The sequence below is a fragment of the Vanacampus margaritifer genome, chromosome 2, assembly GCF_051991255.1.
Source record: "Vanacampus margaritifer isolate UIUO_Vmar chromosome 2, RoL_Vmar_1.0, whole genome shotgun sequence".
NCBI classification, from domain to species: Eukaryota; Metazoa; Chordata; class Actinopteri; order Syngnathiformes; family Syngnathidae; genus Vanacampus; species Vanacampus margaritifer.
The window spans coordinates 46,141,332-46,160,805 of NC_135433.1; the positions used below are offsets into that span (position 1 = coordinate 46,141,332).

A 19,474-nucleotide genomic window follows, 5' to 3' on the forward strand; every position below is an offset into this window, starting at 1 on the left:
TGTCTTTTCATGAGCTTTTTTGTGGCATTTTGGGGTAGTGGTTGTTTTGACACTGGAATGAATTATTTTTATTTTCATAATTTCCTTTCAACTATTTATTTCAATTACTTTCTACATAAACATTGTTGGATGCTGAGCAAATGTCACAACAAGCAATCTTCAGCTTGATTTCATGTCCAATTCTTGCTTTTTTGTTATTGTTGCTAGTTTGACATTTCACCCTTCTCCCATATATTCGCCGGTTTGCTGAGCTTTTTGAGGAAATCTATCCACGGTTACTTGCTGAAAAACTCACCGATGCGAATAGGCCATGTCTAATGTAAAAAATAATGCTTGTCGCCAACTTTTGGCACCTTAAGGCGATAATAAACTTTTTAGGGCGTCAATTAACTAATTTACTGCCATGAATTCATAAAAAAAAAAAGATTATTAAAAATTATAAGCAAGAGGCGATTAATTTTTTTTATTGTAATTAATCGCATGACTTCACTAGTTAACTCACGATTAATCACAAATTTTACATCTGTTCTAAATGAACAATAAAAAAAAATCTAGGTTTTCGTACTTTTGTTAACAAAAGTGGGGGGAAAAATGAATTGTTGACGTTTATAGCCGTCAATGGCAGTGAATGAATAAAAAAAGAAAAAGAAAAGATTATTAAAAATTCGGGGCGTCAGGCGATTAAAGTTTTTAATCGTAATTAATCGCATGACTTCACTAGTTAATTTGCGATGAATCACATTTTTTTATATCTGCTCTAAATATACAATAAAAACAATTATAGGTTTCATACAATTGTTAACAAAAGTGGAAAAAAGTTAAACTAATAGAAATAGTTTTAATTATTTTTTTTACGTTTATAGCCGTCAATGGCAGTGGCAGTGGCAATGGCAATTTTCACTATTTGCAGCGGCTAGCTTCAAACCAATCAAATGTCAACCAGTGTGCCTTTTTTCGCTTTTCCGTTTAATTTAAAAGCAAACATTCCAGTGCAGCACTCAGGCCTGAGGTGGGCAACACTGGGAAAAGGCTCCCATCCATAATTGATGCGTAGCCTACCCTCGCTGTTTCTCGTGATGCCGCCAGACAACCTATCCCACTCGTGTCTTTAAGGCGATTAACGTAGGCTGAATTTTAACGAGCCAGCAGGGGTCGAGGGGAAGCGACGGAGGCAACAAGAGATTATCGATTAGGCGAGTAGGAAAAGATCAAGTGCGGAGGAGCTCTTTTGTCGAGTCGGTTTTCTCCCTCGGCCATTGATCACGGCGGTCGGAGGGGAAACTTTGTGGCGCTCTCCTCAGGCCAATTAGCGTTGAATTCACACTGTGACACAATTTAGACGAGTCATCTAATTTTCGACTTATCCAAAGTGCTTTTTTGATTTAGGACAGGATGACGATTAGAGCTGGGTGGGGAGGTGGTCAATTGCATGTCTTTGCGAGACCTTTGCTACATCACACTGATTGCTGCTGCTGACCTATGACCATGCACCCCCTCTGCTCGCCGAGGGAGGGGGACAACGGAGAAGGAAAAAAAATGTGGATTTGCAACTCTCGCAGGGCGTCTTAAGGCGCAAACCCCGTCAAGCTCGATCACAGACGAGCAAAGGCGAGAGCGAGCCTTTATGCCGGCTCACTCACACAACGTAAATCATGTGACACACCACAGATTTCAGCAGCTTTGGACCTCACACAAAATGCTCCCCCCACCCGCCCAAGCTCCCTCCTGCCCCTAGCCTTCGTTAATGCATGCAGGAGTGCTGAAACATTGTTGCAGGGATTTGATTTGAAGCGCAATAATGCCCAACCCACTGCAAAAAATAAAAAATAAAAAATGAATTGAAGTCACACCTCTATGGATGATTTGCTTCATTATCCATAAAGGAATCGACTCTAAAAGCAATAACGTTTGCTATAATCACCACAAGGGCTTACCTGATCGAACAGGTGCAGGCTGCTTTTCCTCTTCACATCAATGCATGCAACGGGTGTTACGGAGCATCTGAGCCAAGCCACAAAGCCTCCCTTGTGGCAGCATCGCCCACATCGCGCTCCACTCGCCTCAGCCTCCGAACACAACAGGAGAAATGGAAGGATGGGAAGAGGTGGAGCAACCTGCACGCCGGATCCGATTTTAGAGCATCTCCGCCGGCTTAGAAGCGCTCCGAGGACTCGCTCTCTGTCGACATATCCGCTTGCGTCGCTCGGGCCGCTAGCGGGGCGACTCAAGCCGGGGATCAGCGCCTAATCGCTGTCCGTCCACTCGCTTGGCTTGGTACGCACGCGCGCGCGCTTAAACGGGACAGCGTGACACGCGGGGGTCCACTTTTTATTCCGTGCCTCTTTTCTTCTTGTGTAATCCTGCGCAGTTTGGGGACATTTGACTCTCGTCCCGCATCACAGGCGCACTGAAGGCGCGCAAAGATCTCAGCACGCGCACACTCGCGCGCACACACCGCACGTGCGCACACTGCGGCTCTGTGTGTGTGTGTCGTACGAGTATGTGCATGCAAAACACTATCCATCTATCTATCTATCTATCTATCTATCTATCTATCTATCTATCTATTACAAAAAGTAACGCAAGAGGTGTTTGGTAAAGAATGCTTCTTGGTTCTTGGCAATATGGATTTGCCAAATCTTCTGTGCCAATGCCAAACATCTTATTTTGTTGTTGCTATACGGTCGCCTTACATCACAGAGACTTTATACTACAGGTGTCAAACCCAAGGCGCCAGGGCCAGATCCGGCCCGCCACATCATTTTATGTGGCCCGCTAAGGCAAGTCATGTGCATCAACTTGATGTTTCTTGCTGAAATACCAAAATTTGCTAATTGTCTTTTTGACTTTTGATTGACTTTTAATAACAGGGAGATATTGCTATCATTCTTTTTTAACCGACTGAAAAATAGTAACGTATTAGAAGAGGAAAACGGGGGGCCACCAGACCCAAAAACAAAGAGCTGACAGCAAGCATCAAGATGGGCTTCCATGCATTGAGGCAGTGATTAAGGCAAAGGGATTCCCAACCAGTTACTGTAGATTGACATATCGTTTTGAAAATACCATCTACCCCCCCATGCAAAACAATAAGAAGTATACATGATATCTTCACAGCATTCTATTTAAGTCATTTGCAGCCAAATTCAAATAACATATTAGTCATCATTAATTAATTAAATAATTATTTAATATAATTAAATAAAAATTTAATTAAATTGACAATAATAACAATGATAACAATAATAATAATAAATTATTAATTCATTAATTAATCACGATTCATTATTATTCATTATGTGCGATTAATTAGTTTAAAAAATATATATCATTTGACAACAGTAATACTAATAGATTGCCAGTAAAAATGATTCTGATTCTGATATGACAGGAGATGCGCTAAATGGAAGAAATTTGCCTAGTCATCACTTATTTGTATTCTATAGATTTGCATTTGAGGTTTGCAGGACAATATAGTCAACGGTTCATCGCCCAGACAAGCAATCTCCGGTTCATAGGGCCGCCATAATTGTCCTTTAGTGTCAAGCCACCGAAACATGCATGAGGCGGTTATACTCAGCGATGAGTCCAGAAGGTTTTTTGCTGATTGCTGTCCTAATGAAGTCACATTTTTTGGTGAAGGCAGTGTGATGACCATCTTGGGTGTGCTGTTGGCAACACAAGCACATTGGCTTGCAACGAACGCTGGTTGGAGAATGAGAATGCCATCTCCATCCCGCAGCCATGTGTGGCCATGAGGCAAGTAATGACTAGCATGGGGAAGAGCTGCCAGGCTTTTCTGGCTGTTCCAAGCGCAACCAAGGCTCCTGATTGTTAGATGATTCTAATGGTTAAATTGCCAATACAAAATAGTTTCTTCAAATTCAATCGTCCAATCCACCAAACATCAAACAACAGCACATCAAATGCCTGTCCCTTACAAATGTGGCACCATTTAAAGAGGAAGTCAAGTCAAAAAAATTCTTTATAATAATATTTTGTATGCGCCCCCACTACTCTAAACACGACATTCTGATTTATATTGTGTTTGTGGATTATGAATTTAGTAGCAAAATCAACTTGTTTTTATCTAGCTCAGGGGGCGGCCATTTTGCCACTTGCTGTCAACTGAAAATGACATCACAGTTGCTCAGGACTCAGGCAACAACCAATCACAGCTCATGGTGTGAACATCACATGACCATATATATATATATCAAACAGGAAAGATCACACTTTTTTTTTAAACACAAATACAATTTTGCTTTTAAACACCAACACAATGGAGCTGAACTTAGACATGCCATGAATGTAAAAAAAAACAAAACAAAACAAAACAACTTTTTAAAATGAATCCTTATTCTAATCATATAGTTCAATGTAAGCAACATTATATTCACTCACTGTCACTAAAAGTCCACAACATTATAGAGCAGTGTACGTGTCATATAATTCATGAGATTGCTCCTGTCACCAATTATTTATGAAAACTGCTACGCAACAAAACAGAAATCTAAAAAAAGGCTCGAAAGAATCCACTGATGTTGTGAATATAAATTCTTGAATGAAATGTTTAAAGAGTATATTTCGCTTCACTCATACTTAACCTAAAATACAATTACAATCACTCAATCTTTGTGAGAGTAACGCCAACAAAAATATGTCATTTTTTTTAACATGCTCTCCCATCTTATCCAAACCATAATGTGCACTTTAATTTGTTTGCAGAGTTGTGAGGTGAAAGATGACTTTGATGACGATGATCATGATCATTCAATATACTCTGGATGTTTGATGATCATTTAGAGATTTTCGGGGATTTATGTGAACTGGCTGAGCAGTGTAGAAAGCAATTACAATCATCAAGTAAGAAAGGGAACTACTAGTGTACTAGAGGGGAGTGAGAGCCATCATGAATAACCGGTGAGAGGAGCAACCACATTAACTGTGAAACGTGCATTGCACATGCATGCTTCAATGTGCTGTGGATTTTTAATTGTTTTTTACTTTGTGGATTGTTCCCAGACATTCTCTTTATTTCTATTGCACAGGATGTTGTTTATACTGAGAAACAATCACATTACTTACAAAATATACACATCGCATTTGTGTAACTGAGCTTTTTTGACTTTGTGGATCATTTATTGTCATTGTGGATTGTGGAGTTTTTGCTCTGCAATGTTAGTACCTTTGATGAATAACTAGGGGATGTAAGTAGATGATAAATGTTGTGCACAAGTGCCTGAGACTGCCTTGGACTTGAAAAAAAAATTTTTTTTTTAAATTGTGGATTATTTTCAGCACACGTGTTTATTTTCATTGTGCAAGGTGACGGTTATCATAGATTACTGATGACTAGAGCAATTTGAATGTCGGAGAATATACTATAGTTTGACTCTGTGGATTATTTTGAGTGGTTCTTTTTATTTCTATTGTGCAGGTAAAGCCATAATGAAGAACTGATGTGATGAGCAATCACATTAACTGTGAAACACATTGCACGTGCATGCGAGTATGCATTGTTTTTGTTGTTTTGTTTTTTACTTTGGGGATTGTTTCCAGACATTCCCTTTATTTATATTGTGTTGCATTACCGTGTGTGTGTTTTTTTTGTTGTTGTTTTTTTTGGAGTGTGTGGATTATTTGTAGATTGTGGATTTTTGAAGCAATTACATTTTGAATATAGTTTGACTTTGTGGATTATTTCTAGTGGGTCTGTTTATTTCTATTGTGCAAGGTTAACATAATCATGAATAACTAGTGAAAAGAGCAATTGCATTTATTGTGAAACATGCATTGCACATGTGCATGTGATTGAGTGTGCAGTGAATTTTTATACTTTGTGGATTGTTCCCAGGCATTCCGTGTATTTATATTGTAGAAAATGTCGTTCATCCTGACAAGCAACAGATTATTTACAAATAGTGTGACCGAGCTTTAATGTGATTTTTTATTTTTATTTTTAACTTTGTGGATCATTTCTATTCACTGTGGATTATTTCTGTTGTGCAAAATGACACTTATCGCATATAATAAGCTTCCAGTTTTGCGAAGATGTTCTAGTAGTCTCAATTGGGAATTCAGTGGAGGATGTCAAGGACGAGGCCTCCTCTGTATGTGTCAAAACTTGCCGCTGCACTCTTGAGCCTTCGTGCATTGACGAGCACTGCGTGCCTCGTCGTCTTCATCATCACCCCCAGACTTGCAAATGTTTTGACTCTCGCACACCAACAGATGCACAATATTGATTTCTAGGCATCAGTCTCAGTGGAAGCCTACCGTTATTACACGCAGATAACCTTCCCTCGCCTTAGTCATCCATGCAAGGCAAAAAACTATTTGTGATGTGCAAGTACGTCGGAAAGATCAAGATAAGGCTCACAATTAACTTTAAGGTGTCCCGGACATGAGGGGGCTTTGCATATCTGCGGTGGATCGAGCTTCTCCACATCAGCACAGCTCAGCTTCTTTTTTCTTCTCCTCTCTCACCGGCTCAGATGTTCTTCAAACGCCCCCCAGAAGTTGAACACAAGGGGGCGTCGACTGCCAACTTTGCTCCACTTTAATGTTCACTTCCAGCAAGCAGAGTGGGGGACTAATGTCATTATCATGGCCGACCTTGAATGAGGAATGGGGAGAGCACTTTTTTTTTTTTTTTTTACTTTACATTTGCATTTCAAGGAGCAATCTCCTTATTACGTTAGTGGCTGTGGAATGTGCTGCATTAGCTGAGGGCCCACGTGGCTCTAATATGACAATGTGGATGATGCATACATGCACTGTGGCACTTGCAGTTGACACGTCAATAACACACACAGTTATGCACTGCATGCTAATATGACCATGAAAAAAGAAATAACACCAGAGGTTTTAAATAACACAAGAATCGTTCAGAGGTGGATAGATTACTCAAGGGTTCCAATCGGGTATCAATACTTTGATTTGTCAATTAAAAGTGTCTGCAATCGAACGGTTGAGAACAAAGTTAGACACTTGTACGGGGAAAAAAATCTACTCCAAAGTAAAATTACTATGATTAAATGTACTTGAGTAAATTTGTATTTACTTATCTATACTAAAAGTAATTGTGCTTTGACTCAAGTACACGTAAAAGTAGACTAACTTTGAAAGTGCCCTCACGTTGCTATGAGTGTTTTCAGAAGTACTGTACTTTTGCTTGGACTTGAGTAAAAGTTTTAAGTAATTGTACTTTAAACCACAGGCATGAAATCTTCTTCTTTTTTTTTACCCAATCACATATTTGGACACTTGAAAAAAATATATTTGTACTTTTTTTTTAAATAAAAATTTGTAATGCACATTTACTAAATATTAACTGCAGTCTATTATTAATTATTTTATTTATTTATTTTTACAAAAGTACAAGATATTTACATTAGTACTCTGATAAACCATCTAAAAATCGAAAACGTTTTTAAGTAAAAGTACAAGACACTTTTACCTGCATTTGAGTACAATCGCATATGTAATTTTATTTGAGTATCAATTAAAATGCAAGAAAAATTGTATTCTAGTACAATTATCACGAGGAAATCTACAGTGCATAATCACATTTGTATTTGATTAAAATGTCTCAAAGTAATTATAGTCTAATTTAAATACATGTTTGACTAGAATATCACAGTAGAATTACATTTGAGTCAAATGTAATGTTTTTTTTTTAACTACTCAAATGATTTGAGTAGTTTTTTAAATACATGTTTAACAAACTCATGTTTCAGTAACTGTATAAGGTACGAGTAAAAGTAAGTAGATTAACTTTACTGAAGTTACGCAAGTAAAAGTGTCAACAAGTCTACTTCAAAGTACATTTTATCAGTAATTTCACTTTTACACGAGTACAAGTGAAAGTGCCTGAAAAACTCAAGCAAAAGTGTGGATAAATTACTTACTTTTACTTATAATGGTAGTTTGTTAGTTTTTTCTATTTAAAATTACTTTTTGCTTTCATTTTCTGTGTTTGGGGTGTTTGGAACCAAGAGCGCAGGCCAACAAAAGTTGCACCTGTTTCGCTATGCTATCCCCGCCCACTGCCTTATATGGCGCGCCAAGCCCCCTTCCACGTGCGCGCCTTTTAATTGGTGCGACGCAAGCGTGCCATGCAAATGAGAGCTTGGCGGCCCCGCCCTCGCACCTGATCTAAAGACTATTTACTGCTCTTTAGCGCAACTCTCTGCACTGCACTCGCTGGCCTCCAACATGACTCTCCTCAGCTGGACTTGAGCAAGCAGGATTTCCGTCTTTTAAAAACCAAAAACGCCCTTTTCTAACGTCTGCTTTACACTTTTTTTTGTTTTTTTTAAACAAGTGGGAGGTAGAAAAAAAAAGTTGTGTTGAAAATGCCGCGCTCCTTTCTGGTCAAGAAGCATATCAACTCCGCCAAGAAGCCAAACTACAGCGAGCTGGAGAGTCCAACAGGTGGGGAGAAAAAAGTTGGAGTGAGCAAAGTTTTTCAAAGTGACTTTGTGGTAACGTTTTGCTGACTCGTCTTCTTCCGTTTCAGTGCTCATCATGCCGCACTTCTACAAGGGCCTCCCGCTGCCCGTCATCCCCCAGCCGGAGTTCCTGAGCCCGGCCGCGTACAGCCCCATCACGGTGTGGACCACCAGCAGCCTCCCGCTGTCCCCGCTGTCCCCGCTGTCCGGATATCCTTCGTCGCTCTCCTCGTCGTCCTCCACCAAGGACCACAGCGGGTCCGAAAGCCCACGCAGCGACGACGAGGAACCCGGGTCGGGCCCGCCGCAGCCGGACGCGGACAAGTTCCAGTGCGCGCAGTGCGCCAAGTCCTACTCGACCTACTCGGGACTCGTCAAGCACAAGCAGCTGCACTGCGACGCGCTGCAGGTCCGAAAGTGCTTCACGTGTAAATATTGCGAGAAGGAGTACGTGAGCCTGGGAGCGCTCAAGATGCACATCAGGACTCACACGTTGCCGTGCGTGTGCAAAATCTGCGGCAAAGCCTTCTCAAGGCCGTGGCTGCTGCAGGGACACATCAGGACGCACACCGGTGAGTTGGCCGAGGGCCTCGCGCGCGGAGGGGGGAGTTTGGGGGGGGGGTGCTAGAGAAGAGAGAGAGAGAAGATGTTATGAAATAATAAGCAGCATACGATTCATTGCAGCCAAACACACTTTAGAAACAGTTGGGTCAAAAATAACACAAATTGGGTCAAAAGGGGACTGAACCCAAAAAGTTTGGTCAAATGAATAAGCCAAAAACCAATACAAAAAGTGGGTTGTTTTGTACAAAAACAAAACAACAACAAAAAATTGGGTTGTTCTTTGGATTATACATTATTTGTGGGTTATTCATTTGACCAATTTTTTGGGGGTTAAATAAATAACCCAAAAAGTTGGGTCAAATAACAACCCTTTTTTTTACCCCAAAATTTGGGTCAAATGAATAAGCTACAAAACAATCCACACAATTTGATTGTTTTTTGGGTTATTCATTTGACCCATTTTTTGGCGTTAAATAAATAACCCAAGAAGTTGGATTGGTCCCTTTTTGACCCAATTTGAGTTATTTTTGACCCATTTGATATTTTAGTATTTTTTTAGACAACTTTTAGTTTGCATTCAGATTTAATGTTTTTTCTTCTTTTTTTTAACCCACACACCCATTTTAACATTTTTACAGTGCAGACTCTAAAAATAATTGCATCAAAAGTAACCCAGTTATTTATAAAAATAAAAAAAAAGGGACTTTATAGGTCAATTTGACACAACTTTTTGTGTTGTTTTATACAGAATGACCCATTTTGTTGACCCAAGTAAAGGATCTGACCAATATTTATGAGTTGTTTTACACTAAAAGACCAATTTCTTGACTCAAAAGTTGGGTCAAATTGACCCAACTAAAGGATCGGTTCATTTTTTACCCCTAGTTGGGTTGTTTTTGACCCAACTGATTTTAGAGTGTAGGCAGACCCCCACTACCAGGCACGTACCCATTTTTTAAATAAAAATGTATGCAAGAAAAAAAGCATTGTATTGAAACATCATTATTTTCTCCATTGACAGTTTTCATAAGGGGCGCACCCCCGTAGCCATCCAGGCAAAGTTGGTGTACCCCTCTAGGCCCCGCGCACAAAACATTATATTCAATCAAGTTTTTAATTTTAGAATCAATATTTTTAAAGCGAGACCTCCCCTTCAACATCGAGGCACACAGTAGTTGGCGCACCCCTGAATGCGCATTTAACCTACCAAAGTTGTGCACCCCCTTTAGCATTCAGAGTAGTCACACCACTTCTATCTCCTATACGTGCACATTTATAGTCACTAAAGGCATATTTGATTATGCTTGGTTACAGGATCAATCTTTTTTAAAGAAGCGCACCACCTTTGGCGTCCAGAGTTGGCAAAGTCCGTCTCCAATAAACACATCTGTTTGTAGCCAATGAAAGAATTATGTTTCATTGTGTTTTCATTCAGACTAAGGTTGTTTTTAGCCACGCGCCCCCTTCAACATACACACAGGGTAGAGATGCACCCCTTCGTCCCTGCACACATCCGTTTAAATCTAATAGTGTACTGTACTTCATGTAGTCATGTTTCCTTTCAGAGGGATTATCTATGGCTGCCTTTACCAAACTTTTTTTTTGAAATTGTGCACCCCCTTCATAGCCATCTTCAGGCAGACTTGGTGATCATAATAAAGCCCACTTGTAGCCAATAATGGCATCATGTTTAATAATGTTTCCTTTCAGATTTTTTGGGGGGGAAACAGCGCACCCCCTTTTCACACTGCAGTTGTGTTGGCACATACCAGTTTATAAGAAATGAAATACAAGGAAAAACATTTTTTCCTCATGTTTTTTTAAGAACCAATAACATATTTTTTAAAGCCATGTATGATCCTGGCCTGTCCTATACTTTAATATCATCAACATTTTGTATTTTTGAGAAAAAAATGTCACCAACACACATGACAAAGTCCAGATTTGAAGGGAAAACTGTCATATTAAAATTTTTTGGGGGGGATTATCAATCAAGTCAGATTTTTATGACAAATCACATTCTTGAGAAAAAAAATCATAACCAAACATGAATTAACTTAAATTTTACTCATAGTTATAATTTTCCAAAAAAGAAAAAAAAGTGTCATTGTTAAACTAGGATGCCATATTATATTTAATCGGGCACACACAGCACTTACCACAGTTTGTGAATCCCCAGAACGAAGATTTTCTAACAAACCTCCTACAACAAAAACAAAACCTCATCAAAAATTTCACGGTGGACCACATCAACTGCTATCATGACCTGCAAACGGCCCACGAGCCTTACATTGCCCACCCCTGCCTTCAACTCTAAAAAAAAAAAAACGCTTCACGTTTGCACGTGTGTGTGTGTCACACTAGTGTGTCTTAACTTTGCCTCCTGTTGTGTCACTTCCTTTCAGGCGAGAAGCCCTTCTCGTGTCCCCACTGCAAGCGGGCCTTCGCCGACCGCTCCAACCTCAGGGCTCACCTGCAGACCCACTCGGATGTGAAAAAGTACCAATGCAAGAACTGCTCCAAAACCTTCTCGCGGATGTCGCTGCTGCACAAGCACGAGGAATCCGCCTGCTGCGTCGCGCACTGAACGCACCGGATACTCGCTTCCACTACCGCTGGACTCTTTTTTTCCTCTGTCTGTTTGTTTTGCAACCAAATTTCCAAGGCTGGGAGCGTCGTCAGGGAATGTTTTTTGCTGGTCCATTTCACCGTTTCAAGCCTTACCTGTGCCATTCATGCACTTTTTGCATGTCGACAACATCTCCTGTGCCTCCATGTCAAGCATAAAGGCCACAATGGGAATACTGAAGCCATTGTTACTTAGGGAACTTTCATTTTTGCACAGACATTACAAACAGATTGCCGGCACTCGCGTCGGGATCTTTTGCTCCCGCCGCCTTTTAAAAGTGCCTCACTTTTTACTCAGCAATAATATGTATTTTTGGCTTTTATATATTTTTATATTACATTGAATGTAAGCGTGACTGCGATGATTGTATATTAAAACTGCAATGCAGGTTTGTTTTTATACTCTCATGACACTTTGTGAAATAAAAGTCTCATGGCATTTTTTTTTTTTTTAGTTGGCCTCAGTCGTGCGTGTTTTGAGGATATTTAATCCGAGTGCGTTTCGAAAGGGAAAGGGGGATGTGAGTCAGCTCAGATTCAAGCCTGAACCCGTTTCCCGGGCCTAGCACACATCAAACCGTGTTGAAATGTCACACGTAACAGCGATATTGATCGGCACTCACTTGCGAGAACCTTTGAGGGCCCGCCAAGCTTCTTTGGGTCTGACTGTGTGCTCTGTTTCCACCTGGCTGAATACGGCCAAACACGCTAAGTCGTCTGACACCCATTTTTCCCACATGGGAAATAATGTAGGTGAATTAGTCTGTTCCGGGGTCAAACTGTCAATGCCGTAATGGCTAACTCGACGGGCAGCGATTAAACACTCCTGGCTGTCATGCAAGCGCTAAAACAAGTTAAACCCTGTAAAATAAGACTCAAATCAAGCAACATAAGCCTGATGGATGTCATCCTTTGGCGTTTAAAAATAATAATAATTTTGACGCAAATATACATGCATGCAATTTCATGAAAAGAGTAAAATTTTCACTCAAATAAAATCATGTTTTTTGGGGAATGTGAACATTACACAAATTAAGTCAGAATTTTACAAGATTTTTTTTTTTCAAAAACAAAGTTGTATTCTTATGAGAGGAAAGTTAGAATTTTAATAGGCCCATTTTTTCAAGTAATAATCTTGCACAAAATAAGGGTAATAAATGTACTACTTTTGGAAGATTGCTACTTTTTAAAGGGGAATCACCCCCTTCCCCCCCAAAAAAATATAAAAACAAATATTGACAATAATATATGGTATTCTGGTTAATATTGTGTTAGTGCAATATGAGTTAAGCACCAAAATACAGCAGTTTTTATCAATATCACAAGGCGGCCATTTTGCCACTTGCTGTAGACTGAAGATGACATCTCAGTTGCTCAGGTCTCAGATAACAACCAATCACAGATCAGCTTCAGAAAACAGGTGAGCTGTTATTGGTCGTTGCCTGAGCCCTGAGCAACAGTGATGTCATCAAAATCAAAATCAAAATGGCCGCCCCCTGAGATGAGAATGTCATGTTTAGACTAGTGAGGTCACATATAACATATTATTGTTAAGAAATGTTTAAGGTTGACTTCCTTTGAAAATAAAAAAAATTAAAAAAAATCATAATTCCTGCCCAAAAATATGTATTGTTTGACAAAAACGCTGATTTGGGGCCAAGGGGCGGCCATTTTGCTATTTGCTGTCTATTGAAAATGACCTCACAATGCCTAAGAACCAATCACGGCTCACCTGGTTGCTGGGTTTAGTCATGTGACCTTCGCAAGATGAGCCCTTAGCATAGACGTATATAATAATCTGGACTGCTAATGCCGTCTACTCGTTGTAGCGAGAAGTGAAGCCACTGGCAGCCATTTTGTGTTGCCAATTGCTAAGACCACCTAATTTTAATTATTTTCTATCTCTACGGCAAAAATGCCACAGTGTGTGTCGTACAGCTGTACCAACAAGTCTAGGAGGAGCTCTAAATGCACATTTAATTGGTCAGAATATGATTATAAATTTTCTCTCCTAAGATTTGTCTTTGATTGCTACCCAAAGATTCGTCTGCATCATGTTGTCAAACCATCGCATCAACAATGAAATGAAAGCAAACTCCATCAAAAAAAATATTGCTGTGAAAAGTAAACATAACTTCTGTAAGTCACGCCTCACGATACTGAGATAATACACTCTGAAGGGTTGACGCAGCCAGTGAAGTTCATTCTTTGAGATGCTCTCATGACCCCATACAGTGTTTGCAGACAAAAAATACCATAAGTTGTCAGTAGCAGCGGCAACGCAAGATGGCTGCCCTTTTCAGCCGCTAGAGACGACTGGCAGTCCAGGTTGATATATACAACCGTGGCCCTTAGGTACTGTAAAGGTCATTTTCAATCTACACACTCTAAACAGTTGGGTAAAAAAATTTGCCCAATTATGGGTCAAAAATGGACAGACCCTCTACTTGGGTCAATTTGACCCAACTTTGAGTCAAGAAATGGATTTTCTAGTATAAATCAACTCATCAATATTGGTCAGATCCTTTTCTTGGGTAAAAAAAATTGGGTCATTTTGTATAAAACAACCCAGAAAGTTTGGTCAATTGACCCATAAAGTGGATCGGTCCATTTTTGATTCGTAATTGGGTTCCCTTTGACCAGATGAATAAAAACGGGTATTTCCACAAACGCAATATCAATCAGAATACCATGTTGCTTACTATAAACGAGTTGTACAGTGCTCTAGATAGTATGCCTAATGGCAGAGCACCTGGCCCGGATGGTTATCCGGCTATATTTTTTAAGCATTTCTGGTTAATGCTTGCTTCACTATTCTTAAGAGGAGTAACAGAAATTAAAACTAATGTTTACATACGCCCACACATGAATACAGCAGCAATTAAACTTTTATTAAAGCCAGAAAAACACCCTTCCATCAAGTTACCCTCCGATTTCACTAATTAACACTGATATTAAAATGATCACTAAGGCTTTCACATCTAGACTAGAAACAGTAATCTCGACAATCATTCATAGCGACCAAACAGGCTTTATTAAAGATCGTCACTCTACTATATTAGGAGGCTCTTTAACCTTATTAGCATGTCACAGCGGCATGATAAAAAGGCAGTTATTATATCATTGGATGCAGAAAAAGCTTTCGACAAAGTTAACTGGTCCTTCCTCTTTGCTGTTTTAAATAAATTTGGCTTTGGGAAGTCATTTATTCACTGGGTGTCAGTATTATATGATTCTCCTAAAGCTACAGTTACTACAAATGGGATTATATCTCAGAGTTTTACTCTACAGAGAGGCACAAGACAGGGATGCCCACTGTCCCCTTTATTATTTGCAATATTTATTGAGCCGCTTGCATTAGCCATACGCCAGGAAAGAAGGATTCAAGGAATTTACTCTGGGGTAACAGAACACAAAATTTATCTATATGCCGATGATATTTTACTTTATTTAGAAAAGCCTGCTATTTTTTTAGTTTGTCTCCAGTGTTTACAAAACACTACAGACACTTATTTTCATGCTTTATGGTTATGCACTCCGGTTATGTATTTCTGGACTAAAGTCTTAGAAAAACTTTCCGCTATTTTGGACTGTAGGATACCTTTATCTCCAAACTTGTGTTTGCTAGGTGACCTAACAACAACTGATTTACCACATAAACAATTTCAATCTACACTTGTAGCCCTTACTACCGCAAAAAAATCTATTCTTGTTAACTGGAAAAATAAACAAACTCTGAATATCGACCAATGGTCTAACCTACTCATAAATCAAATTTTAATGGAAAAAATATCTGCATCAAATAAAAACCAAATATCAAAATTTATAGAAACATGGTCTACGTATATAGATGGGGGCCTGGGGGCGGCTGGGGCTGGGTTGGGGTGGGGGGGTTGTGGGGGGAGCGGGGGCTGTGGACTGGTGGGGTGCCTGGCGGGCCTGCAGTGCTCCGTTCTGCTGCGTTGGGCTTGGGGCGCGGGCCTTGTTGGCGTGGGGGGGCGCTCCTGCTCGTGGGTTTGCTCTCCGGCCGGTGGCCCCTGCGGGGCCCGGGGGTTGTCCCTTTGGCGCTGCCGTGGCCTGGGGGGCCCTGGGGTGTTGCGCTTGCTCTTTCCTGGCAGGGGTCGACGGCTCCCCTCTTGGGTGGAGATTTTCATGCATGCCAGATCCACCACACCAGCATCTATCGAAACTCAGACACAATCTGCTTCTTCCTCTGGTCGTTGAATCGGTGAAGGCTGGTGTCTGTGGATCTCACTCTGCTTTGTCTGTCCTTCCTTCCTTTCCTCAGTCTCTCCTTTGGTCTCCTTTGGAATTTAGATGTTTCTGGGGTTGGTGAAGGACTCTGGTTGGTGGCCCGGTGGGTGGTGGGTGGTGTCTGGTCGATGCTGGATTTCACTTTCCTTTCTTTTCTTTGGTCCTTCCTCGGGTCTCCTGACGGCCTCACGACTCTGGCTGGAAGTGTTCGGTTTAGGTGATTGGTATGGGATTTTTTAATAGGTTTTAGGTGAACTAATGAATACACACACACACGCACATACACATACTCACCCACATACAAAATAAAAATTAATTTAAATTTTTTTTTTAAAAATTGAAAAAAAGAGCAATGATGATGACATGTCAAATCGGTAAGCGCTCCAGAAAAAAATAAAAATAAAAAAATAAAATAAAAATAAGAATACCATGTTGCATGGAACATTTTTTGCTTAACTTCCCAAATAAAAATGTGATCATAAAATAAGTCATATTTTTCAAATAAAGTAATAACATTAGGTGAATTCAGTTATCTTGGCATAATAAACAAGAATTTTCAAGAACAAAGTAATAATTTTACAAAAAAAAGCTTTATTTATTTAATAAAAAAACTAACAATATCACACAAATGTCATAAAGTCATAGAGTCAAATATAGTTTTCAAATTCATAACCTTAGGTAGATAAAGTCCTAAATTTAAAATGATTTTTTTCCCAAGAAAAAAAGTATTAACTTCATACAAATAAGGTAATTTTTCTGGGGGGGGGGGGGGAGTAATTACGTTAACCTTCCTGATAAAGTAGTTCATTTTATAATAAAGGAGTTTGAGAATCAGCCATAAAGTAATATGAAGACTGCCATACCTCTTAGAAGAATCAATGTTTTGCAAATGAAGCAGATAGTCTACAAAAAAAATGTCATTGTTAAACTACAAAAAAAGGTATATGCAACAAAGTCCTCATTTTATAATAAACGTGTTAATTTAGTTTAAAATTCACACAAGTAAAGCAGTAACCTTTTGCGACTACTCCTTGAAAAGTTATTTTTCATGAAAAAGTCTCGCTCTATTGAGAACAGACTCCTCATTTGAACAGAAAAAGGCGAGCAAAAGCGGCGTTCCGCTTCACTGTCGTTCTTATGAAGCCATCAAACAAGTTGTGAGTTGAAATCACTGCGGGGGGCCGACGGGCACTGTAGCGATTTGGCTTTCTTTGCGGCGCTGGCTTTGACAAGCTGCTTGAAAATTCTCAAACGTTTGCAACAAGTATTAAATGGACGTCCTCGGGCTACGGCGCGTCTCGTGGCATATGCTAATCGGCGCTCTGCAGCACATGGGGAGCGCCGTGCGAACTTCAAACCATGCGACCAAACACATCCAAAGCGTGTTGGTGTGTGTTTATTTGTGCTGGGAAAACTACTGACCTGAGACATGCGATCTGACAAGTTGACACTTTTGAGCCACCGCAAAGCTCTCCCAGGTGCTCCTCGGCCTCGGTCAGGTGGCTCCTCGCTCCCGCGGTGAGCAGCAGGTGCAAGCAAGGGTACATTTCTTTCATGGTCACATCATTCGCCTCACAGAAAATAAAAAAAAAGAGTGGCATCAAGGGGCCACTTCAAAGTGTTTGATGAGGCGCAACCAAAAACAATATGTGACTCCATTTGAACGTATTTGTATTAAAACACATTTTTCAAACGTATCACAAGACGCAATGTATAGAAACCACTACGTGTAGTCGGTGTGCATCTGGGCGTGAGCTGGGGCCGGCAGCATTTTTATTTGTTTTGCCGTTCTCCTGGCGTTTAATCAATAGCTAAAAACTGCCTCGGTGACTGTGAATGCTCTCCTTTCCCGCATGTGAGGGCATCACGAATGAAGAAGACGAAACAGATGAAAAAATAATGGCTTGGAATTGTTCTACAAATATATTTATTTAAATCATTATTTTTTATTTTCTTTCTAGAGAAAGGTCATAAATTAGTGAAGTCACAATATTAAGAAAATTAAGTCGAAATCTTGGGAAAATATATATTTTTTAATTATTTTTTGAGAATAAAGTTAAACTTTTTTTTAACCAGGGTCTTTTCTCTTTCTTTTTTTTTTTGAGAAAAATTCGCAATTATAATACAAGAAGGAAAAGTTGGAAATAAAATTGTAAGCTTACAAGCTTTTTTTTTTTATAAAGTTGTAATTTTTCAACAAAAAGTCATCATCTTTAGTGATTTTTCAAGAGAAAAATTGCAATTTTACGAGACAATTGTCCTTTTTTTAAGTAAAAAAATAATTATTTACTAGAATAATTTTTATTTCACAAAAGAATAGCCCTTTTAACAAGAAGAATATTGGAATGATTAGACAAAAAATGTGAAGCTTTCAAGAATTCGGTTGTTTTTTTAACCCAAAAAAATGAAAAAATGCAGATAATGTTTGTTTTTGTTTTTTTACATACACTTGTGAGAATAAATTTATAGTTTTATGACAAGCATTACGAGAATGATCATGTCTGAGACAGAAGCTTTTTTTACTGGGGAAAAAGGCATATTTTTATGAAATTTTCAAAACTACGTTTTAGTTGTCTTTTCTGTATGCCCCTAAAATTTCTTCAGAAGCTACACCCCCAAAAAATTGTTTTGTTTTTCTTGAATTTTCCACACTTTTTCCTTTTCAATTAATCAATAAGGTGTCTTGAAAGGACAAGTCAAGTCTTTTTTCTTTCTTTTTTTTTTACAATAATATGTTTCAGCCCCACCAGTCTAAACTGTAAACAGTATTCTGCTTAATATTACATTTCGCTGCCATTGAGCCAAGAACTTGTATCTCCAAAATCGTCACTTTTCAGGAAACCCCCAAAACGACTTGTTTTCTCAATTTAACATTGCATCATCAAAGAGAACAAGCCATGGCATTTCAACACTTAAGATTGGTCAATAGTTCGTAAAAAGTATAGATTTTAGAAAAAATGTGGCAAATTGTGACTTACAAGGTTTCGGACCAACACCAGCGATAAAGTACTAGAAAGAATTAAGCAGCAGAATTTAACCGCTTTTATCCATCCCAGAGAGCGGCCATTTTGCATTGTTTTGCCACTTTCTGTCGCCTGAAAATAACACCACAATGCCTAAGGGCTCAACTTGCCAATGTCACATGACCAAACCCAGAAAGCAGGTGAGCCGTGATTGGTTGTGAGCCGAGCAAGGTGCTGTGATGTCATTTTCAGTCAACAGCAAGTGACAAAATGGATAAAAATGGGTGGATTTTGTTGCTAATTCATATTTCACAAACACAATATTGTGTTCAGACTAGTGCGGCGCATAGAACACGCCATTAATGTCAAGAAAGTTTTAGACAATTGGCATCTTCATTTTTTTCCTTTCATTGAGGAAACATGAAGTCAGTTAAATATTACATTTGGCTGACAAAAACAAGTGACATCACCAATCAATGGATTTTCTTTCTTTCTTTTTTGCCTCAAGGGCTGACAAGATGTAAAACTCTTGACCAGTTGATTTGTAACAGCCGCATGAATACACAATTGTTCCTTTTATGTCTTCCATTCCGTCACGTCATGTGGAGT

At 39.4% G+C, this 19,474-nt stretch overlaps 2 protein-coding genes across 2 annotated transcripts in view; one reads left to right on the forward strand and one right to left on the reverse strand.

Moving 5' to 3' along the window:
* Positions 1–2,444, reverse strand: part of sntg1 (syntrophin, gamma 1) — a 56,071-nt gene extending 53,627 nt beyond the window's left edge. Inside the window, exon 1 of the mRNA XM_077558336.1 lies at positions 1,935–2,444. The gene's annotated coding sequence lies outside the window, so the exon portion shown is untranslated. The remainder of the gene's footprint in view (positions 1–1,934) is intronic.
* A 5,775-nt stretch (positions 2,445–8,219) lies between these two features.
* On the forward strand, positions 8,220–12,050 carry snai2 (snail family zinc finger 2). The gene is made up of 3 exons (XM_077558129.1): positions 8,220–8,439; positions 8,525–9,028; positions 11,426–12,050. Exons 1-3 carry the CDS (start codon positions 8,361–8,363, stop codon positions 11,605–11,607), a joined length of 765 nt encoding a protein of 254 aa, XP_077414255.1. The 5' UTR covers positions 8,220–8,360; the 3' UTR covers positions 11,608–12,050.
* The last annotated feature ends 7,424 nt before the right edge of the window (positions 12,051–19,474 follow it).